The sequence below is a fragment of the Oenanthe melanoleuca genome, chromosome 4 (genome assembly GCF_029582105.1).
Source record: "Oenanthe melanoleuca isolate GR-GAL-2019-014 chromosome 4, OMel1.0, whole genome shotgun sequence".
Lineage (NCBI taxonomy): Eukaryota > Metazoa > Chordata > Aves > Passeriformes > Muscicapidae > Oenanthe > Oenanthe melanoleuca.
Window position 1 is genome coordinate 45,497,953 of NC_079337.1, and position 24,675 is coordinate 45,522,627.

At 38.6% G+C, this 24,675-nt stretch overlaps 1 protein-coding gene across 1 annotated transcript in view; it reads left to right on the forward strand.

Annotated features, from left to right (window-relative positions):
* The window catches only part of GABRA4 (gamma-aminobutyric acid type A receptor subunit alpha4), a 47,661-nt gene extending 32,460 nt beyond the window's left edge, over positions 1–15,201 (forward strand). The window contains exon 9 of the mRNA XM_056490780.1: positions 3,289–15,201. Coding sequence (XP_056346755.1) covers positions 3,289–3,822 — 534 coding nt within the window. The 3' untranslated portion in view covers positions 3,823–15,201. The remainder of the gene's footprint in view (positions 1–3,288) is intronic.
* The last annotated feature ends 9,474 nt before the right edge of the window (positions 15,202–24,675 follow it).

A 24,675-nucleotide genomic window follows, 5' to 3' on the forward strand; every position in this document is an offset into this window, starting at 1 on the left:
AAGAATTTTTGCTAGAAATCTTTTAATGGGATAATTCAACAAGGAGGGATATCTGAGTGCTTTGAATGAAGATAACGAGCTATTGTCATGATATTATCTTGAGTAAAACAAGTGCAAGGAAAGAATAAATGAGGGGATGTGATGGTCAATGTGCTGGTGAAGCCACCCTGACAAGGAGAGGGCATTCTGCTGAGCTTTGACAGGGCATGGATCTGGGTACTCCATGGAGAGTGCTTGTTTCAGTATCTTTCAAGAACAAGATTCTACTCAAGAACACAAATTAAAACTTTTGCAATTATATTGTGCAAGAACAACGGGGTTTCTGTGATACTTTGTCTGTGTAGAGTGTTAGAAATGCCATTTCTGTTTTCCATGTCCTGAATGATTGGAAGGTGGTTTCCAGGGAATTAACAAAAAATGTACCTGTATCTTTGGTGCTTGTTATGCTGTGTTATTTTTTGATCTTACAATGTTATGTATTTGGGCTTTATATGTACATTTATGTGTACGTTATGAGAAAATTGTATTTCTCTCTAAACTTAAGATTTCTAAAGTATTGGAAGTTTTCTGTGTCAGTAACAAGAAAGCAAGTGCCCAGTAAGCTTTTACAGGATGCACATTTTGACCATTTGAAATAGTATAAATAATTTTATTCTAGAATAGGGACTTTAATGTAGAATAAGTAGTGAATCCAATAGCAACAGGTCTGATTTGGTCATTTAGATGACAGTTGAAGTAGGGGAGAAGATGAGGTATTATGCAAATACATTGACGGAAACAAGCTCCTACAAAAGAAATGGAAATGACAGGAATGTGGTGAACCTGACTGTTACCCGTCTGTCTTACCTGTGTCTGTCTGTGATGGTGCACAAAAGGGAGGTGTACTGAGATGGTCATTGAGAACAGGTGACAGTACAAGTGAGCAAGAACATAAAATGGTGCCTCTGTAAATTAATTGCACCTAATTTATTGTTTTGCTCTTTGGACTATTCTATGTGGAGTGACTAAAGATGTGCTAATTCTGTTCTCCAGCAGCAGCACTTCTAAGCTGTTTGTCTAATGTAGACAGAGAACAGGAAGGACCTGAGACATGTCTTGGTTCCAGTGCAGATTTTCTTTGCAATCCCTGTCCCAGCCCATGGATTTTTGCTTCCCAGGCACTGCTTGACAGCGTTATCGTGGGTGACCCATACTTGAGCAAAGCCAGGTTGTCCAAGGATCTGCATATAGAAGATAAAACTAACCTCCTCTCATTGACTAGTGCCATCTTCTCTGTGACACAGAGATGTTGTTTTTGTTGTTTTTGAACATCAATGACTTCCATCTGCTTAGCTTTGCAAGCCTTCAAGTGACATGCAGTGCTCCATCAGGTATTACCAAGTCTCTAGTAAACGTACCCCTGTCCTGACTGTACTTTATAATTTCAGTTTAGCAGTCTTGAAAATGGCTTTACTGTTCCTGGGTCATTGACAACTCTAAAGTATCCAGTTTGCACATGTGTGTACTTCTGCACTTCCCAAAGAGTGACTCAGGCTTCTCTATCAAACAGTAAAATTAGTATTTCTTTCAGGAAATGCATCTTTCTTCTGGTGTTTCTTCCAGTCCTCTGCTTCTTTGGATTGCGGATGCAGAATAAGGATTGACATGCTTCTATGCAGAAAGGAAAACTGAAATTTGAGAGGGATTCTTTGATATGTCAACTGTGAGCTGGCAAACACATCAGCTATGAACAGGCATAAAGCTGTGGCAGTTTCAGATAAATTCAGGCCAACAGTATTGCCAGTGACAGATTTGTACTGCAATTAACAGGATTAGGTACCAGCATTCTGGTCATGATGGGAATGCTATCAAGTGATTTTATTTTATTTTTTTTTTTAATTAGTTCTTTAGATTTCTTTTCAGCTTCAATTTCTCTGTTTCATTGAGCAGAACAGTGAAGCACAACAGGTGTAGCAGACAGACACAGTGCCTCTCTTGTCACTACTCAAGGTACTACTGGTACCTTGCGTAACACCTAACCTTCTCTCTGTGACTGCTCTGTCACTTGGCTGGACAGAACTGCTGTTGGTTGAAGAAGGAAAGACATCACAGCCTGCTCTCTCTCCCTTTGATTTGTGCTGTGAGCTTTGGCAGGGTTCTCTGGGAAGGCTGGAGGGAAGGAGAACCAAAGGCACAGTTGGTAGGGTGCAGGGCAATGCTTGGGAGTGGTATCATCAGAGAGGTGTAAAATATAGGATTTTTTTATATATGGCAAGTGGTTGTTTCATCCTGTCTGTACTTAGACCTGTATACCCTATCTGTCCTCAAGTCTTTGTTTTCTGGAAAGCAGTTAGTTTCTTAATTAGAAGAATTCTAATATTCTATTAAATTATAATAGCCACATATTATTTCTAAAGCATTATATGTTTTATATCATATTTAGGTGCAGGGCTGAAGGTCAGAATTCTTTAGATACTTTTCCAGAAGGAAGTCCAGTCCTTCTCTTAAGTGTAGAGAAGAAAAACAGACACTAAGTCTCACTACCAAAGTCAGAAGAATATTAATCTCTGATGGATTTCCTTTTCCTGTGCTTCCTTATCTGTATTTCAGTTTCTCTTGCAGCCTAATAAGTACTATTTGGTTGAAGAATATCTTTCAGAAAGACATCCAGACTTGCCTGAAGACACCAAGTGATGTAGAATTCACTGCTTATCTTACTTAATGAATGTAGAAGAGTAGTTGATGAAAGACTAATTTATTCCCTGGTTCAGTGGTGCTTGGTGACTTTATAGCCTATGGATGATGTGAAAAAGCACTGGGTTTTTTTCTGAAAGACCAGCAATGTGGTAACTTGGTTTGCTGAATACTTGCCTTTTTACAGCTGCTTCTGTAGAAGACTAGAGATCCTAGTATGTGGTAGTTATTTTTCTGGAGATGTAAAGCATAAACAAACCTTCATGGCTGGTAAGTTGCATCTAGAATGTTTTTATATCATCAGAGAAATAGGTACACATTAGAGAATCTTGTTTTCAGCTTGAGCCTGGGAAAAAACTGTGACTCTAACCTGAGAATCCTTAGCTTCATGTCTTCACTCTGGTATTCCAGCCACAGGTAACAGGAACTCTTGTTTGTCACTTTATATGCTATTAAATAAATCTGTTTTCACGAGTTTTTGGTATCTTTGTTCTTCAGGATCAAGCTACTGGTTATATTCATGAGTATTACTCAGACACTGCTTGATTGTATTTCCACTGTTTTTGTTTGAGTGTTTATTTTAAGATTGACAAGTATTTTTTGGTAACTTTGCAGAATACAGATGCCAATTCAAATGTGAGGAAAAGAACGAATGCCACAGTACAGTCTGAAGCTGATGGTGGGAGCCGGATTGACACAAGGCACAGCTCTGTCCAGCCTTCCTCTGTAGCTCAGGGGTCTTCTGACATTACACCCCACTCCCTTTCTGCATCAAGTCCCAACCCTTTCACACGAATCAACGCATCAGAGACATTATCTTCTGCAAGAGCAACCCCTCCAGCTCCTCCCTCTACCCCAGTTTTAACTGGATTTGTATCCCAGCATGCCACAGCTGGATCCCCTTCCATTCAGCACTTGCTTGGATCTAGACTGGAGCAGATTCAGACCACCACACCTAATACATTGGGAGCATCTGCAAAGCCATCTGCTGTCACACCACCTCCTCCCCCCGCCTCCCACTCTGGCACGAGTAAGATAGACAAATATGCACGCATTTTATTTCCTGTTACCTTCGGAGCATTTAACATGGTCTACTGGGTGGTGTATCTATCCAAGGATACCATGGAAAAATCAGAAAGTCTAATGTAGTTTTGCTGCTATGTAGTAGTTCCTAAATTATACTCACATTTGATGCAGAGTTTCTTCTTTTGAAACTATTTAAAAAGGTCAGTAATTCTTATTTATAAAAGCTGTGTGCTACTCTCCCATTCTAAAGGCTGGAGTTACTGGGGATAATTAGTTAACTCTTAACAGAGTAAGGGGTAACAGTAAAGGGTCGTCCTCCCTTCAGCCAGCAACACTTGCTCAAGACAAACTATTCTGGCTGCACAGAACTTGCATTTGGGAGGAGCATGCACCTGAAAAAAATCAGAGGCAGAGGTGCACAGCTGTGTAGTGGAACAGATCCGACTGCTAGGAATATGCATGTTGGCAATTACAAATGAGGCACCCAGCACTGCTGTCTGGACACAGCATTGCATTCTCTGAGTATGAGTCTATGTCCTGAATATTTTGACAGTGCTTGCTAGAAAAGGACTTTCCCTGCTAGTTTAAATTGACAGAATGGGGGGAAGAAAATAGTGGCAAAAGGGAAGAGACTCCAGCCTGGGAGAGTGCAACTCCAGGAAAGTTATGCAAAGGAGTTGTAGAGCTCCGTATATTTTTACTAAGCATTATTTTGCATTGTAACCTGGGAAATTCTCACAACAAACTAAGAATGAATGAACCTTGTAAAATCTGAAATCTGATGTAATTCTCAAAATTGGATTTTCTTGTTTGGTAAGGTGATATTAAGTGGGCGATTATTCTTTGACCTTGCTGACCAGCTTGAGTGGATTTATTCCTAAATTACATCAGTTGTAGTAGATGAGGACCAGACCACAATGTTCAGCTTTTTATTTGATTTCTTTGCTTTTTCTTCGGTTGCTTTGGGGTTTGGGTTTTGGTTTGTTTTTAGTTTTTTCCCCATACTTTTCAGTTACACTCCTAATTTCTTTTAAACACATAATCCATTGCCCCCTGCCCCCCCCCCCCCTTTTATGTAATGTTTGTGTCAAGTTCAATTTTCAATTCAGTTTTAAAAGTGGCTTCAAAATTAAGCAAAAAAGTGCCCCATTTTGCATAGATGAATGTGGCATGTCACTGAGTGAATGAAAGACACCCTTTTTAAGGACTGCTGCTACATAAATAAGAAGGTAAACTTTCCAGGTGGAGCCCAGGCTAAAGTTAATTTATGATCCATTTATTTATTTTAAACTGTTGCATAGATAGGTGCTTTTCTTACCAAATTGCAGTATGCAAGCAGGCAATATTATTAAAGATTTGAATAGTTAAACCTGATAGAAATCCTGATCATAGATGTTATTTTTCACTAGAATGGGTAGAAAACATGTTGCCAGTAAGTACAAGAAATGTTTGTACAGATCTGTCTGGCTTGGCAAATGGTTAGTGTTTCTGTGCAGGTGACAAGTGAAAATCAAAGGCCAACTTCTCAGCTATGATCTGGCTGTGCCTTTAAAGGTCTGGACTAATCCTTAGCTTCAGTTGATGGAATAGCAGGTTGGTAGCCTATTGCCAAAGTCTTATGCTGCAGGGCAGATCCAGGTGAGTGTTGAGTGTTTCTGTGCCCAGAAAATGACCAAGGGACTTATGGAGACCACAAGCTGCTGGCAACATAAGGCATTCATAAGACTGCCCTAGACTATGCTGGGACAAGAGTCAGGATAAAAAGACCCCAAAATGGTAAACTATGACCGTGCCTCTCCAAGCCTTTTAGCCAGCTCATGGCTGAGATTCTGACTTTTAACTTATAGGACCTGGGAGATACCTGGAAAGAGATACTAGAGTGTGCAGTATGGATCCCAGATGGTTCTTTCATGTGTAATAATGAACTGTAGATGATAGATCGCAGTGGGACTATCTTATATAACTTTATTATAATGGAGTGATATAAACAGTTGCCTTAGTCTTTCTTTTACTTTAGGGATGCTCTCAAAAGGCCAGTTATGGTTCTTTCCTTTTTCATCTTATACATCTCGAAGATGCCTGAGATCACAGCACTTGTTAGAAAAACATTATGTGGCATATCACAGAACTGGAAATGGAGCACTTGTACAAGATGCATAGTTTGTATCTCTGCATGTCCTGCTGGTTGCTGTAGCTGTTTCCTCTCTAATTAGGTCACATAGTTACAAATTGTTAGAATAAAAGATAGTGAGATAATTATTTATTTGATTTAGCCAGAATAAACAAAGCTGAACCTCTGGCAATTCTTGATTATAATTGAGCCAATGATAAAATACTTCTAGCATGCAAATGGTGACCTGCTGTGTGGAGAACCCAGTATTTGCACCAGAAATTACTGAAATTACTCTTTGCTTTCCTCTGTGATGAAAAGTGAGGATGTTTTCTCACAGGCAGAGCCTTAAACAATTCATTAGAAACAGTTTTCTCTTCCTTCCACCCATCCCTGTATACTGATTTTATAATCAGCTTTTCTTAGTGCACCGTTCAGTGGAATCAACACTAGTTCAGCCTAAGATTGACCTAAATGTGCTGCTTGAATTCACTTGTAGTTTCTGTTTAATATTAAGGACTTATAAAGAAGAAAAAGGATTGCAAAAATAATCAATTCCAAATATTTATTTCTGTGCTTCCATTTTAGGAGAAATTTTTAATGATACCACAGAAAAAGTTACCTATTTTAAATCCCAGTGTATTTCTGAAGTACCTTCCAACACTTCCATTCCTAAATTCAAAATTAAGTATATTAAAAGAAATCATTATGAGTTTAAGATAATGTATTGAACTGTACTACATTTTTATGTTGCAGCATATGAAGAAATTGCCATAATTAGCTTTCCAAAGTACATGTGGACAATGTAAATAGGAGTTTATTGTGAACAGTTGTTCTTCATTATTTTTAATCTCCCTGGATGATCGGAAACAGTAAAACAACAAAGAGCCTGCAATATACTCAGTGACACCATAACTAGAAAGCACAAAAGGAGGAATATGCTAAATATAGCAGCCCAAATGTTCAAAACTGCTAACTAAAATCCTAAGGGAAAACATTGCAGGTGTCATTTCAGTGACCAAATAGCTTATTAGAGATGATCTTCTGTGAGATGAACTCTATGGGAGCTATATTTTTAGTTTTTTGTTCTTTTTTCCATTGGATTTGTTGAACAATCTTTTTTTTTTGACAGTATCATAGTGGTTTAAAACTAATCAAACACTTCAGGTAAGCTCACATCTATCAACAGGAAAGGAAACCGGATAGAAAGGCAAAAAATCTTTACAAGGAAACAGAAATTGATCTCCACTGACATTTCCTCGGAGACATTACCAGCAGCAAAACTCCCACAGACTGCAGTGATGCAGCCCTGACCACTAATGCAGTCCTTTGAGAAAAACAGTTAAAAATTTGGTACAGAAAGATTACCTCCACAGGAACTGAAGTGTGATTTGTAGTCAATTGTGAGCCCACTGTTAACAGATTTCACAGCAATTGTGAAAATAAAATGAGAAAAGTGGCAAACTTAGACCCCAGCCCTTCAAGGTGACCTGAACTCTTAGAGCTCACCAGCTCTGGAATTCTGGAATTCCAGTACTGGTATCTGTTTTTCCTTCTATTAAAATGGACTTGTCTCCATCAAACAGATATAGGTAGTGCATTTCTTCTCCCATGTGTCTTTGAACGGGAAAAAAGTAGACTTTTTACACTGTTCAGTTATCCACTCTCCATTATCCTTTGATCAGGCAAGTAAACTGGACAATAATTGAATGAAAGAGGTAAATAGTTTAATAAGGAATGTGTTTAGAGTTTTTCTGTTAAGAGGAGCTAAGGTTTATTGATTATAGGGTGTTTAAGTGTAGACTTTGGCATCTCATCATCTTGATCATTCAGAGTGGACCTTACCAAAAAATGGGGAAACCAAGTATTTAATATGATTTAACCAGTATTTCTACAAAACTTTGAATTGTCAGCTTTTTGATATGCCCAGAATTCCATGTTCTTCCATCGTATTTTGTACCTCCTGTATGTCATTTGGCCTCAGTGTACCTTAATGCTGTAGCTCATTGTCTGTATGCCATGTGAGCATCTATTTATCCAGTTTACCCAAAGCCTAACTTCCCATATTCCTTGTGCAGTTAGAAGTGTAGGGAAGGCCAGAATGGAAGAAATGACACACAGGCTTTGTAAGAGACACACTTGCCATCTGAGACATTTTTCCACAGACACTACAGATTTCTTAGGAGAACATTTTCAGAATGCTATAGCACACTGCATCTGAATCCCAAAAGCTGCCAAGAGGTCTGTTTGGATAGCAGAGTAGATCATGGACTTTGCACACTTCTTAAAACTTTTGCTTGGCTTAGAAGATTAAGGAGGAAAGAAATTTTGGTGAGTTGTACCTTGTCTTCCTGGGACTTGCCAATAGGGCTTGACCTCACTAAAACAGAAAGGGTCTGTGTGGCTAGCACAGTTATGAATTGCAATATAGACAGCTGACAAAAACTCACCCTTGGTTTTATTTAATGCTAGTATTGAATAATCCTAGTATTAGAAATAAAGCAGCTGTGGTTGTGAGAAGCCTAGGTTTGGTATAACATCTGCTGATGATATTGATCAAGCCAAGGGTGATCAAAGTTGTAGAAGTCTTACAGAGCTGCAGGGCTATACAGCAGGAAGTTGCAGCAGGTCAGTGCCAAGTGGGGAGAAAAGGAGGTGCTTCCCTTCATACTCTGACAGGAGTAAAGCAATAAAGCAAAGCAGTACAGCTCCTCCATTTGTATTTGGTAGAACAAAACCGCATAAACAAAATTTCATACTCGATGAAAATCCGAGTGGCAAATAACATTATGGAGGCCACTATTAACCACCAACCCCACCCCCCCCCAAAAAAAAAAACCAGGGGAAAAAATCCAGGAAAAAAATTTAAATTAAATTAAATGACAGTAGCATCTTTTTATTTTTTTTTTCAAGATCTTGCATTTCTTTCAGTGGGCTTCCAAGGTGAGTTTACATTTTTTAAGAACCTCTACTGGTATCTACTGACACAAATATGTGTTTTTCATTTACTGCAGTTCACTTTAAATGGAAAGTTTACTGCAAGGAAAAATGCCATTTTGAAAGGGTCTGATATGTGTTAATTTGTATAATCCTCATTTGTAGGCCTCTCCTCAGAGTCAAGATGTAGCTATTTTGGAGAATATGAGTGTGGTGAGAGTTTCAGCATGTTCTGAGTAAATCGGGCTCTGCAAGTAAATTTTTGCCACATCCCAGGCAAGTGAGAGTAGTGCAAAGTACAGAGCACCCTGTAAAGATCTCTCTTTGCTAATGTTATGTTCTATGTTAACTGGAGGGAATGAAAAATGCAATTATTGTAAAATTGATGGAATTTGCAAAACGTACTTTGTTTTCATATGAGTTAAAAATGTGGAAGATATTTATTTCAGAATTGAATAGCATTGTCTTCTAGTCCATAACTTACTGCATCTAAAAGTATCTCTTAGACTTTCTTATGCTTTTTGTATTATTCCACTGGAAAGAATTTCAAAGAAATAGTTAATATCCATTGCAGTTCACTAATTTTTTAAATCATAATTCTGTTTTCATTTTCTTGTGCAAGAGGAATTGAGAGCATGATGGCTTATTCAAAATAAAAATAACAGCAGCAAAACAAAAGCCTTGGAGAATCCCTGTTTTAGAAAACCTTACAAACCCACATCAATTTTTGAATTTTTTTTTTTTTTTAATAGCATAATTTTAGCATTTAAAAATACTAATGCTGTTGCAGCCTGGATACATATATACATATATCCCTTGAAATAATTCTATTTCCCTGAATTTTAAGGAGGCAAACTCAACATGCATTTGCTTATTGTTCTGTATTGAAAGAGTCCCTTTCTGGATGGAAAACACTATGTGAGGTAGGTTTTTTTTTTTAAATTTATTACTATCTTCATTTAACTATTTTCAAGAAAAACATCTGGAGGAAGAGTGTGGTATTACTGAATTAATCTTCAAATAGCATGAAGATCTGGGTTATTTCCTGCTGGTCATCTTGCTGTTCTGTCAACATTTTCTTAGTGTTTTTGTGAGTGCTCTATCCAGGTTTGCTGTTAACTGACATAGCAATCTATGGATGATCTGGTGACATAAAGAAACACTAAAGGAAATCATTGTTTGTGAATATGTTTTCATCCTTGGAAAAACATAAGTGGAGTTTGGTAGAAGAAGCAGATGACAGTATGAAGCACTCAGCTGTACTTCTGAGCTCAATACATTGAAAAATTTAGTTGAGTACTGCTTTGTCTTGCATCATCTTGTGCTGGTGGCTCATCTCCATGGTAAGTAAAACTGCTACGAGGATGGAGGGCTCAGAAGTAAAGATTGTCTACAAGTATTTCTTCAAAGTTATTTTGAAATATGAGATAGCTAACCTTATTACTAACAGTAATGTCACAGTATGCTTTATATTTGCAAGCTTGAAAATCTCCTTTTCTGTTAAGTTGTACCAGGTTGTCAAATGAACTTTTCATGAATAGATGATTCTGTATGTACATGTATTTAATTTTTAAAATAATTTTTGGCAACGTTCTCTGTCACCAGACAGGTAGTGGAGATTTGAGGTGTTTCAGATAACCAGAGTTCTTGAGCAATTACTTTAAAATACTTGTTTCATAGATACATGCCTTTGCAAATCAATACAGCAGTGCTTTTGTAGTGGAAAATAATCCACCTGTGAAAAATCCTGGCCTTGAATACTCAACCCATATTTGAAGGGCTGATGAAGAACATTGGGAAAGGCAGGACCCAGGGCATGTTTATTCTAAGGCTTCTGAATTGAAGCTGGCTTATGTCCTGCCATCTTCTGAAGCATTCTGCACCAGAGACTACAAACAGTATCCATGGGCTTTCTGCAAACTTTTTTTCACTCCACCATAAAACTGTATTACTGCTGAATGTAGCACTCTCACCTTCTTCTTTACTGCCTTGCTTTTCAGTACTTGTGGGGGATAGGCTGGAATAACTTGTCTAGCTAAACCCCCAGTTTTCTTGTTTCCTTTTGGCTGGTTAGTAGTGGGATCTGTCTGATCTGGCTCCCATCTTAGTGCTGGTACAAAGGAGGGTGTGAGGAGCCTGGATTGATGCTTTGAGCTGGGTTAATGCTGGTGTGAAATCATAGTCTTGAGGATTCTCCTCTCACCTCCACTGTCATTAAAATAGAGGCTCTCTCAGGCTTTCTCAAACCTCCAGTGTCCCCTGTGGTAATTTTTCATCCACAAAGGTGACTTTGTGAATTATGTCAATGACAAATCACGGACTAAAACAACCAACCAACCAACCAACCAAAAAAAATTAAAAAAGAATTTTTGAAAGAGCCAAAATCTATCAAGTTATTTGAAGAGAGAGAAAAGGAAGAGAAGGGAAAACATGAGTATAGATGAAAAATTTAGTTTCTTGCAGTACTCAACTAAGCAGTTATTTTAAGATATGTCCTATTAGAGGTACTAGAACTGCATCTGGCAGGAAACAGCCTAGAAATAATTATTTCTTCATTATAAATATAATGAGAAAGTAATAAAGAAAAGTGTCTAATGTCCTATTATAAACATTTGTATTCCATTGAAGTGGTTTTGAAAATGGTATTTTCATTGTCAGCCAGGAAGAATTAGGAGACAGAATGGGAAGGGAAAAAGAATGAGTTTTATTAAGTATTACTGTTTCCCTTTGTTTTAGAACATTTCCCAACCAAAAATGTAAACAGTAACATTAAAAAATCTTTCTGGGGCTCTATATATTTAATTTTCAGTAATGAAGCACTTTGGAATGTTAGCATTTAACTTGCTTTATGTTTAAGAGACTAAATAGAGAGAATGCTCTGTCTCTGATTTAATTCACTTATCAGAGCAGTTGTGGATGAAGAAAACAGCTTTCATTACAGTAACAATGAGCTTTTTTTAAAGCATCATGCTCTTCTACTAAATCTGAAGGCTTCATTCTTGTACCTGAGTGCATGGGTGCTGTTTAGTCCTGAGCATTTTTGATAATCCAGTCACTGCTACAGTTTGTGGGTTGCACCTGCATATAAGGTTGCTGTGGCTGAAAATCTATGTCCACAGCTTGGCACTTGCAGAGCACAGATCCCACAAAAGTCAAAGGTGTGTGTGCAGCCACTGTGGGTGCATGGGAACTGTTCTGTTCCTCATTTGGGAGAAGATTCAAGTCTATGGTAAGAAACAGACATGAGGGGAGTGTGACTGTCTCTTTCAGAGGCTGAGCAGAGCTTATATTGGATTAAGCCACTTATGAAAATGCCTTCTAAACTCTTTTCCAAATAGGCAGCTTAGGAGCAAGCTGAGTGCAATGTGGAATTCGACTCCAACTGCAAATCCTGCACAAGGATCAGCACAGTTAATCTCCCCTAAGGTTTCTGATGCTGTGGCTAGAAAACTGAAAAGATGTGAGGTAGCTCCTGCTGCCAACAAGAAGAAATGCCTTCATGTTGCTGTGCATCCAAGCTGTCCTGTAGTGAAACAAGGTCTTTGGAGAAGTGGGGATGGGATGCAAAATACTTATTTGGAATACAGAATAGGGCAGAGTGAAAACTTCCCTCAGATCAGCACTGCTCATACACACTGAAACAGCACAGAACATCCCAAAGGACCACCAAGGTATATGGCAGTGTCTTCTTGCCTACCTGCTAAATGTTTTGAAATGAAGAGTGGTGGGAATGACAAAAACAGGTCTGGTAATGAAACAGGAGATGTTTAGTGTAAGTACCCACAGTCTCCTGCCAGCAGCTTGTGGGCCTTCCCAGAGACAGAACTGCATCACTGACTTTTTTGTAGGTATAATTTTTATGCCTCTGCCATGTCTCCTGTAACTTAAACATTGGGAAAAGGGGGTTTCTCTTTGATGCTCTATTTTATTGCATGGTTATGCACATTTCTTCATTTTGTTGAATAATTATGAAGAAGAAAATCAAGCTGAATCTTTCTCATTTTTTTAAACTTTTTTTTTTTTTTTTTTTTTTTTTTTAAGAGATTTCCTCATCTGCACACATGGAAATCATAAGCTCCATTGCAAACTTCAGGAAGGTAGGAAGCACTTCTATGCAAACTTCTGTCTATAACTATCTCACAAAGGTAGCATTTGTTTTCAGATCTCTAATTTGGAGAATATTTAGTTAAAACTTCTAAAATTTTAAATGCAAAAATATTTTCTCTGTAGTGAAAATGTGAATTATATTTGTAGGCATTTCACTTAGGAAAGGTAAGGCAAAATGTATGTGTGTTTTCTGTTAAGCTAAACCAGATGCTTAGCTGTGAGATATTCAGAAGCCATTTTCTACATGGATGAATACATGGATTATAATTTTTCTCCTTTGGAGAATGTGGAGATGATATATAAACAGAAGGTGGGAAATTTCTGTGGAGAGGCTATAAAATGCTACTTCTCACTTCCTCTCTGGCTATGATATGCATAAATATAGTGAAATCAGATAAGAAAATATATGTGAGTGAAAAAAAAGACGGTTTTTGATCTTCACATTCTCAGCTGATCTTACTAAGTATGCAGTTAACCATCTTCCCTGTATACTTCCAAGTTTTCTTTCTGCTATGCCATGGGTGAACTGTGGAAGACCTAGGAATTTTTAGGTTCAATTCATCAGTCCAGTTAGGAGGGCATTCAGTGTTGGCCTTGTGAGTTAGGAGCATGTTTTAGTAAATAATCTGTTTAGCAGGAGAAGGTATCCTAGTTCTGGATAAGAACAGCTCAGGCATTTTGCTGAGGTAAGATGTAAGAGTTGGATTAGGTTTAAGGGCTGCTTGTTAGCTGTTTTAAACTTCCCAAATGGACAATTTAAACCCACTCTTTGGCATGTTTTGCTACTTCTGCACTATTTTGATTTGTTCCAGTTCTGTCCCTGACTTTGCTCCCTTGCCTTGTGGCTGAGATGAGAAGCAGCAGTTTCTGGGATGGTGTGGGATTCCCGTGCCGTCCCTTTAGCCACAGGCTCTCCATGCATCACATCTCCATCACCAGGTGGACAGCAGAATCTGGGCAGGGAGAGAATCTGTGCATCCATGCCAGTGGCAGATAAGCCCTGGCAGTCAAGCACCAAGGCACAGTGTAAGGTTGGAGTCCTAAAGTATGGTGTGTAAGGATTTTTGAGTGGGCTTCAAGATCCAGTGCTAGTGCAGTGGCCTAAACCAACTTTGGCTGCTTGAAATACAGGTCAGTTGTAAAACAGACAAAAGATTTTTGGGTTTCTAAATTTTCTGGATGACTGCCAGCCCACTTGTGCTCTATGCTGCATCACTAGCAAGCATAAAGAGTAGAGGCAGCATGTTAGAAGTCTATCTGCAGGCACAGGATTTACTTGTTGGTAGTAAGTAAATAAGACACCTAGAAGTTGCCTTGGATACCTCTTTCTCGTCACCTTTACCTACCACCCCTGTACTCTGCCAGTCCTGCCAGTTCTGATATTCCAAACTGCTGGAGCACTTTAGTGAGCTGTTAAAATCAGTCTATCTGACAAATGATGAGGAATATCCTTTCTCTCACTCTTTCTACTGACAAATTCACAGTTGAGAGGCAGACTAGGAGATATTAACTTCTGTGCTAATTCAAAGTTTAGGACTGGTAACCAACTGAGGAACCAAAAAAAAAAAAAAAAAGAATTTATATGTGATGTGAAGCAGCTGCTATATTCTGTGTCATTTTAAAGCTGAAAATGAAAAGAAGAGGGGGAGAAAAGAATATTTATTGATATTTTGTTTTACTCTAAGCTTTTTTTTTCCTGAGAAGCCCTGTCCATTGCATCCAAAACATCTGGGTTTAGGTTTAGACATTGCAAGGAAGACTCCCAGTGAAAAATATAAAGCTTTTGAAAGTACTTTAATATTTTTTTTTCTGTAAAAGTAGTGGCATGCAGAAAATATACACTAAAAGCAAGCATAGTAAAAATGCTTTTTAACCACCCCCTATAGGAAAGTTCTATCTTCTCTGTCAATAACTTGCTACTTCTGCAATATGTGGCTATCCTAGATGCACGTTGCAAGAGTTCTGTGCCATGCCAAATTCTGATGTTTATCCCTTTGTATTGGCTCATACATGGGGAAAAACTGAAAGGAAATCAAAGTAAGGGAATCCTTTGGCTGAATTCTTTTACACTATTCTTGGTGCACATTTTAGTTGCGTGGAACAATGTGGCTGGGAAGATTTAAAGAATCAGAGGTAAACTAAATTATTTGAGTGATATGTTCAATGCTGGTCACCTAATACTAACAAACTTAAAAGGTGGTTTGATAGCTGTCAACTTGTTTTGCTATTGTGCAGCTTAACTGTTACCTTCCTGTATTATGAACATCTATGTATTTGGAAAATAAATCCATCTTGCAAGAAAGATTGTGCAAAAAATTGTTCCTATTATACTCCAGTGTATATTGCTGATGTCAAATAAAATACAATTGTGAGAGTTCTTAAACAGTTGTCTTCCTAATTGTGAGCCTGAAGCAGAAAGAGGAAGGAATACAGTAAACCTCTTTAATATGGATTCTCCTGAAATTATTGCTGTAACATTGATGCTAGCTAAATGATTCCATCAACCTGATGTTTTAGATATGAACAGATAAAGGGATGGGTTTAATGAGCAATATGATGAATGTTAATCTGCTTTATTATTTATTAAGATGGCAGATCAGTCTACTGATGTATCATTGTTGTGATGTATCTCATGATGTCAACAAGCTCAAAGCTAAATGAATTACCTTGCGTTTCTCACAGCAGCAGAAACAACTAATACACAGATTAGCAATGCCCACTTTATTATCTAATTTTTTTATTTTTTAATTCTTGTGAGGTAATCTAAGAGCATTTCTTTCTTGCCTTACCTGCCAACAGACCATTTGTCAGCTGCTTTATTTCTTTACATGACCTAAAGTGATTTTCTATTATTATTTGCTTGAGTCTGGCAAAGCTTCTGTACATTATAAGCCATAGGCTTGTAAAAACTGTTTCTCAGCAAGAATGAACTATAGCTTGCAAAAAATATGTGTATAAAAGCATGTAGGAAGAAATCCTTTCAGTATGAGTAGTGGCCCATGCAAAGCAGGGAGTGGGGAACCCTAATTTCTTTTGCTGAGTGTGGGCAGGCCCATCAAATCTCTTTGCAGGCTGAGCTGATAGCTGTCAGAATGGCTTGCAGTGCTGCAAAGTGCTGTAATTGCTGCTTGCTTCAGGGACAGATGTTGATGCCAAGAAATCTGCTATGTTTGACAACCACAGCTAGATCATAGATGTGGGAGACTACAGCCCTTTCTCCTACCTTCTGTGGCTGTCATTTTTAAGCCTGTAGCACAAATTAGTCATGCATTCTGCTGCTGCCACTTAATGCTACATGCCATGATGCTACCTACCCCACATCTCACATTTTACTCACATCCCTTACATTGATTAGATGGGGATTTCTGCTGTTGAGTTATAGATGAGGCCTGCCCATCCAAGGAGAGTTTCAGTGGATGCTGGGGTCAGGTTTTATGTAATTTAGAACTATGACTGCTGGTAGTATAAGAGGAATTCAGCCTGCAGGCTGAAAATTATCAGGAACTTTATCTGGGCTGGTGAAAAACACCTCCTAAATTAATTTTTAATACCTCTTTGTGTACTGGGTGTTATTAGGGCATCTTGAGAGCAATAGATCCATTTCTGGTTCCATTTAGGAGCATGAGATTTCTGTTGTATATATTTTCAGTTTGTGTTTAAGGGAATTGTGCTTGTGCTTTCTGTTCGAGTGGTCTTACTGTGGGCCCATGAAATATCTGAGATTGAGCTGGGAATAGGTGCTCTCAATTCCCATTAAGATATATTTACTTTTATATGTAGTACTTGGTACCTCTCCTAAGAGAAACAACTCAGCTGAGGAGGACTTGATTGTGGAAGTCAGGTTCTGGCTTTTTGCCTACTGCTGCCCTCTGCCCTTTTTCCTACTTCCTTTTGCAGGGATCAGTCTCAAATTTGTATTCTCAAATTTGTATTTGGATGCTCTTTTGGAATGGCCCTGGGGGAGACAATTAAGTATGCTGTTACTTGAATAAAAATCTTGGTCTGAAAAGCTGAATATCAGTGTTCATCTGCTGAAGAGCCTCTGACCTGGTACGCACATAAAGGTAAAATCTGCTCAGCCTATTCGGTGGTCTGAGATGGTAAGAGTGACATTTTGTAGGAAACCAGCTAGAGGACAGCTCCAGATATAAGTGAAGAAGCACTGGGCAAGGCTGGATGTAGCTCACGTGATGTTTCATATCCATTGTGGTGTCAGGAGGGCACAGAGAGACAGGAGCTGTATTGATTTCAGCAGGCTGAGCAAGCAAGGAGAAATTCAAAACAGGGTGAAGGGTGGTCTCAGTCTGAGTGCAGGGATGAAGCCAGCAAACTAGAGAAATTATAGGTCAAAGGCTTGTTTTTCAGACTTCCTCGAGGGTCTTGAAGAGGAATAGAGAACTTACCTGTATTGCTGAACTGCTTTAATGCTGATGAAAGCCTCTGGATAGGAATTATGTGCCAATCCTGATGGATTGTGGGAAAGGAAACTTGCTGGAGACCTAGCAGGTGGGAAGCTGTTGGGGCAAATCACCAAAGGCATTTCAGGATGGGCAATGTGTCCAGATGTACTTTGCAATGTAATGTAATTGCAATTTTGGCCATTTTTCTTAAATGAATTTTTCTGTTTGTTCTGTGGAGATTTTTACTTTCTTGACTGAGAAAATTTCAAACTACAGGAAATGCATTAAAAATGCATTGAAGTATTTTCTTTTCCAGATGACAAGAAGCTGAACAAAAAGCTACTCTGAAGTGCTGTTCACAGCATGGGAGAGCCTGCCAAAATCATACAAACAACTCAGGGCTTCCTGGAGTTTAATCTACTGGGGCTTTTTTTTGGTGTTTTTGTTTTGTTTTGTTTTTGTTTTTTTTTGTTGTTGTTGTTGTTTTTTTTTTTTTTGTGGGTTTTTTTTCTTTGTTGGTTGGTTGGTTTTTGGTTTTGGTTTTTTTTTTAATGATTGCAGATGGAGGTGTTGTTATATCCTTCCTTTTACAAGGGTAATGATTAGAGCACTTGCCCATAAAAGATGTTGAAAGTCTATAAAACCTGTGTGTGTAGAATGAAGTAATCATAACCATTGGGCCATTATAGGAAAGGAAAAGACCTGTAGGAGCCCTTGAAACATAGCAGAAGGTATTTTGCTTCAGGAGTCTGTCCAGGATCTGAAGATGAAAGAGGTGTATGATTCCATTACTCCTTCAGGAGATAATTTCATACATGTTTTTGACAGTGTTTCCAGGCCCCTTGTTTGAGGAACCTACACATGCAGGAAGGTAATGTTGTACATGGAGTTTGAATAGATGTGTTAGAATGCCTACAGACTTGGCCCTGAAGGGACCTGGACTCAGCTGTGCGGGTTGTATGGACACAATTCCAGCCATATGAAGGATATTTTCCCCAGGGACACAACCATCCTTGCAGTTCCATCCCAGCTTTATGACTAGGTGTTACAGTGGTGTTGATATGGGGCTCAAAGAGAGAATTTGTAGGGGTACATGTGTCCAGTTGGAAGTTAAACAGGCCTGATTATTTGCAAAGTCTGGGCCTGTCTGAATTATTTTTGCTACTGCAATATACCAGCCTCTTTTTTTACCAACCGTTTGACTTTGATTCCTCTCTTTATCCTCCTTAATAACAGTCTTTGTTTTTATGGAAATGAATTACATCTGTCATTTCAGGCTGGAAGTTGTGCTTGTGTTTTTTCTAAATTTCCAACTCCTCTAAACAGCATTGCATCTGTTCTGTGTGATTCATTGTGAGCTATAAAGCACAGCAATGTTTTGGAGACAGTGTGTGTAAGCTCTGCTTTGTATGTTGACAGCTGAAAGTCAAGAAGCTGGGATGCCTTCAGAAGCAGACCCCCACCAGACTCCCTGGCCATCACAGGGAAAGAGGTATTTGAGATGTTTCCATTCTCTCCATGTGGCTCCAAGCTGTGTCTGAGGACTGGCACAGCTGGCATTATTTTAAGGCCCTTTTACTATGTTTTAAATTTATCATATAAGATTACAATAAATATCATCTTTGGAGAGCAAATGTGATAAATTCTATTCCTGAATTTAAGAAAATATTATACCTGTTTATGAATGTAACAACACAAGTAGGGTAATTGTTAAGTCTGCTTAATTTCTCTAACTGAAGCTTCTTTTCCTATGATTTTAACAACCGGGATCCTAAAAACACCTTGGGCTTTGATAATTTTCACATTCATCTAGATTAAGATGTCAATGTTTTTGTTTCTGAATGTATTTAGTTATCAAACTTGTGACCACTCACATATCATGGCATCTGTCTGGTCTTTTTCAATCAGTTCTTACATAATGCATGTTTTATCTTGCCCTTATCCATACGTTGTTATCAATAATCTGCATTCTAAAATACAAGAAATTAGTCTTTACTGGGATATGAATAGAATCACATGAAAAATGGCCATCAGTTTGATATTGCAAATGGTGATGTAGAGGGGAGTTGGTTTAGTATATTCTGAAATCTGTTAGAAATACATGTGTCTGCATGCTGAGAAAGGTCTGGAAAGAGCTTATCTCCAATGGATTTCTCAGTTCTCTATCTGAGGTATCTGTGGGCAAAGCTGGGTAAGTAGGTATATCAAAACCTGCATATTAAAATTACTGTTAGTGTGCTGGATATGCCTTTTAAGTGCTTAGGCATTGACTGCTTTCTCTGTTGGAATGCAAAACCAAAGCATATAAATGCTACCAGTAAGGAAGAAATATGCTCTCATCAGAGGGAAAAATTGAGAAGGTGTGCTAGAAACATGAGACCTGCAAAGTTTGGTGGAAAAAAAAAAAAAAGCTGTTAACAGCAACCCACCCAGAGTTTTTAGCCAGGAGAAAACATATCTCATTGTAAACCTGAGTGAAGCCCAAAGAAGTGGTTGAGGAAAAGGTTAGGATATACTGTCTCTCAGTTTTCCTTTGAGCCACCTCCAGACAGTTCCTCTTTAGCATCCTTATCTTTGAAATACCTTTCTGAGACACCCTAACTCTCAGATAAACATATGATAAGGAGCCAGGAATTCCAGAGGAGGAAAACAAACAGCCTTCCAGAGGGGAGAAATCAACGGCCTCTCCTTTCAACCTCTGGATTGCAAACCCTGGGCTAAAACCAGCACAGTGTTTTAGGTGCTGAAGTCCAACATCCACACCTATAGTAAAGTTTGAACTTAAATCCAAGCAGATGCTATGTCATACTGATACCATGGCAAAGGCCTTTCTGCCTGCAGTTTTTTCTAGGAATGGGGAAGTGGAGAGAAAGGCAGGTAATAGGGAAGTAAGCTGGATAATGGATGGGACGAAAAGACAACTCTATTCTCAGGTAATATTGGCATAATTTGAACAATATAAAACTTTGTTACCTAAGGGATCACTGTTTTCATGTCTTTTTCTTGAACAAGTATGCCATGCAAGTCTTGAAAAAATGTTTAAAATCATGTAGGAACATGTACTGAACTTCAAATTAGAACAGAGAAGTTACTATCCAGCCTCTATCCCTGCACATTCTCTGGTCTGGTTCAGTCATATGGGAAGAAATTACCTGTGGCAGTGATAGGTTGCAGGTGCTTAAAGTGAGAGCAGAGGGAATGAGCTTGAGCATTTTTTTGTCATGCACCTTGATCTATTGTTTTTTTATTCACATGAAAGTCAAATTCATTGAGTAAATTATATAGTGTGAACATCTCTTACTTCTATTACATAGTAGTAGGTGTGCTAAATGGAGCAAATCGACCAAATCATTACTTAAATCATGTGCTTAATTCATTGTCATGGTTTTTTTCCCATGGGTATTCATTATGTCCTTGCAAATACATTGTTGTTGCATTTGCCTGTAACCATTATTTAGGTTTTTTTCACTATTTAGTTAACACATTACATTAATGTCTTTAAATTTGGAAGAAATCACAAGTACTTAACTCAGGTTACAAATATCTTTGAGCTGTGTTACTAATGTGTATTTAAAGAGTTTTGTAGGAAAAGTTTTGTAAAATAAAGAATTTTCCAAGGCTTATGAGGAAACTCACAAGAGGAGCACAGAAGACATGTTCTACTCTGTGTGTGCTGAAACTACTGGAGAGCCAGGTACAGATTCCAACAACAGCTGAAGTACAGTGGCACAAGGCCACCGGATTTATTCTCAAACTTTGGGTTTTTCACCCTTTTCTTTGCTTGGTTTTGTTTGTTTTGTTTTTGTTTAGGCTTTGTCCTATATTCTGTTTCTCTCCTTCTTGGCTATTTAGTTCTTGCTTTTCTTTGTCCAGTGTTCCACCCCAATCTCTCTTTATAACTGATTCCCTCAACTAACCTAATAATTGAATTCAGTGGAACTTGAGGACATGCTCAAGTGCTCTCCTGAAGAAGGATGCTCTAGTTAATCAGTCTGAAACTGTCTGTGAAGTAAATAACATTTATGAAGAGTTTTCTGAGTTATGAATAAATGCAAGAACAATTTGTTTATGTTAATTTTGTCACAAATCACTTTATTAATAAATTGTTCAGGCAACTAGATAAACCTCTGAGATACCAACAGTAGAAGAGAAATAACTTATATACTTATATAAGCTATATAATAATTTAGGAGCATTTGCTGGCATCCCCCAGTGCAGTAGCTATACTCTGCAGTCCTGGCTTGGACACTGAAACTCCTCACTGTGTGGAAAACTGGATTGCTGTGCCCAGAGGTGGTGGTGAATGATGTTACATCCAGCCAGCAGTTGGTTGCTAGCATTGCTCCTCAGGGATGTGTGTTTTGGCTGGATCTGTAGAATATATTCAGTGATGATTTGGATGAGGGGATTGAGAGCATTCTCAGTAAATTGACAAACAGCACTAAATTGGGTAGGAGTGTTGATCTGCTGAAGGGCAAGAAGGCTCTGCAGAGGGATCTGGACAGACTGGATGAATGGGCTCAGACCAGTAGTGTGAGATTCAACAAGGCAAAGTGTCAGGTCCTGCCCTTGGGTCCTGCTGTGCTACAGGGTGGGGGAAGAGTGGCTGAAAGCTGCCCAGCAGGAAAGGACCTGGGGGTGCTGGTGACAGCAGCTGAGCATGAGCCAGAGTGTGCCCAGGTGGCCAAGAAGGCCAATGGCCCCTGGCCTGTGTCTGCAATAGTGTGGCCAGCAGGAGCAGGACAGTGATTGTCCCACTGTGCTTGGCAGTGGTAAGGCCACACTTCAAGTTCTGTGTCTGGTTCTGGGCCTCTCACTGCAAGAAAGACATTGAGGTGCTGGAGTGAGTCTAGAAACAATCAATGGAGGGGTGAGGGGTCTGGAGCACATGTCCTGTGAGGAATGGCAGGAGATTGTAGTGAGGTGGGGATTGGTTTTTGCCAGATCTCAAATGAAAAGATAAGAGGAAATGATGTTAAGTTGCTCTAGGGGAGGTTCAGATTAGATATTAAAAAATTTCCAATTGAAAGAGTGGTTGGATATTGAAATAAGTGCCCCAGGTAGGTGGTGGAGTCACTGTAACAGGAGTTGCCCAAGAGGCAGCTGATTGTGACACTTGGGTTGTGGTTTAGTGGTGATTATGGTGGTGCTGGGTTGAGGGTTGAACTAGAATATCTTGAAGGTCTCTTCCAACCTTGATGATTCTGTGAAAGACAATTTTATTTAATTTTTAATTTTGTTTCTTCTTGACTATGTCCATGCTAGAAGTTAAGCACCCAGCTGGTATTTGGGGTGGTTTTAGTTTGCATCAGGAAACCAAGTGGTTTCTGGACACAAGTGGGAGTTCCTGATGGGAACTTTCCGAATACATGGAGGGCAAGAGGAGTAAATGACATCACTCTATTCAGTTCCAGCTGGCCTAAACAGCAGGCACACTCCTGGGCAGGTTTAACCTTGTAGCATAGGTGCACCAGGCTGCAGTGGGGTGGAGAAGAGTCCTTGTGTTCCTTAAAAGGCCACAGAGCTGTGCAGCAAACTTTTTTGTTGGAAGTAAGATTTTTAAAAGCAGTTGCAGAGGAGTACCCCACAGGGTTATAATAATCCTTGCTGCAGGTCAAGTTTAACTACCAATACTGGCATTGTGCCATTAATCCCTGATTTCAAAATGAAATTGCATGCATTATTACAATTTGGTCCTTTACAAATGCTTTTGATTCTCTAGGAAAGCCTTACACAGTCCTTCAGTTTGAGATAGAGCTATTTAATGTTCCAGACATCTCAGATGATCTTGCTGGTGCTGTCACATGAACTTCACAGCCTCTGACCACATCCAAGCAGTGCTGTACAAACAATCCTCTTGAGACATCCCACAGCATATTCCACCCAGACTGAGATATGGTGATAGCTTCATGAATCATTAACCACATGGCTGATGTGCGCATAATCTAGATAAACTCTGCACTCTTTGTAGTCTTTCAGGTCTGGCAGTGAACAGTCCTGACTGAATGCTGGTGGCTGATTTTGCTGCCTTCTTGCAGATCTTGCAGATCACTTGAGTCCATGTTATAGGCATTAAACATAAAGGAAGCACTGGAACTCTTTGAAGCTGAAATGTGTCATAGACCTTTGACCAAGAGAGATGTCATAGAAGATGATATTATACATTTTTGTTAAAAATAAGCTTGAAAACAAGTGATGGAAAAAGAAATCCTTAAAACACCTAAGTTTTCAAGTCAAGAAAACAAAGATTTTCAAATTTTCAACTAAAACCTTGCAAATTTTGTCCAGTTCTTATGGAAAAAGACAGTTTAATATAGCCACCAAGTAAGGATATGCATGCCCCATTTTAATACTCTTGATCTAATGAAAGAATTTCAAGTGAGGGGTTGCACCAGATTGCAGACTTGCAAATGATAGAGAGATAGAGAAATATAGCATTCTAAATGCAAGAAAAGGAAGATGATTGAATCAAGGACAAATCTTGTTTTATTTTGCTGACTGTCTGCACAGGTCTATGACCCTGTACTGCAGATGCAATAAGGATATGTACCCTGCTTGCCTTGAAGTGCAAAGGGAGAATGGGAGAGTTCAGGTACACAGGAATGATTCCTGACCCAGGTGAAGAGCTTGGGGGTAACTCAGAGGTTTTTTTTCTCTCTGTCAGGCACTGGGTCTGATTTGCAATCTTAAGCAATAGGATTGTTTAAGCCACAATGATCTATATGTTCTTTATCATCTGTAAAGGATTGTTTTTTGTTTTTTTTTGGTTTTTTTTTTTTAATTTAATTTTATTTAATTACTTGAATGTCTGGTATTGGCACACTGAATCAAAGTTGAGGCATGTAAGTAGCGATTTTACAGAAACATAAATCTCATATACTTGACTGAGTCAAAAGCTCAGGTGAATGTGGGACTAAACATACACAAACAATGCATATTTATAGATCAATTGTCAGATTTTAACCTGCACTATTCAATATAATTGATATTTCCAGCAGCACTATATTTAAAGGCTAATTCCAGAGAATTATCAGGCATGAAAATTAGGAGAAGTTTATGTGTTGAGGATTTTAACCTATGGGTATGTCTGAGGTATAGGATACTCTGCATGTATCAGTACTTGCTATTAATAATAGAAGAGAATTGAAGTAAGGAGAAGTTACTAATAAATGTAGAATGGCATTTTGGCTAAATTATGGCATTCTTAGATAAGGCTATAGAAAAGAGTTAATCAGATTTAATAGCAAAGAAATTAGCAATGGAGAAATAGAGTGTCTTGGCAAGTCAAACTTATAGAGAAATTTTTATATACCAGAAAATGTTTAGAACTATGGATCTAACAAATCAGGAAATTATCAAAGAATGTGATGCAATATGAAAAAGTGGGGCCAAAAGACCTACCTCAGCTGAAGAAAATGTTTT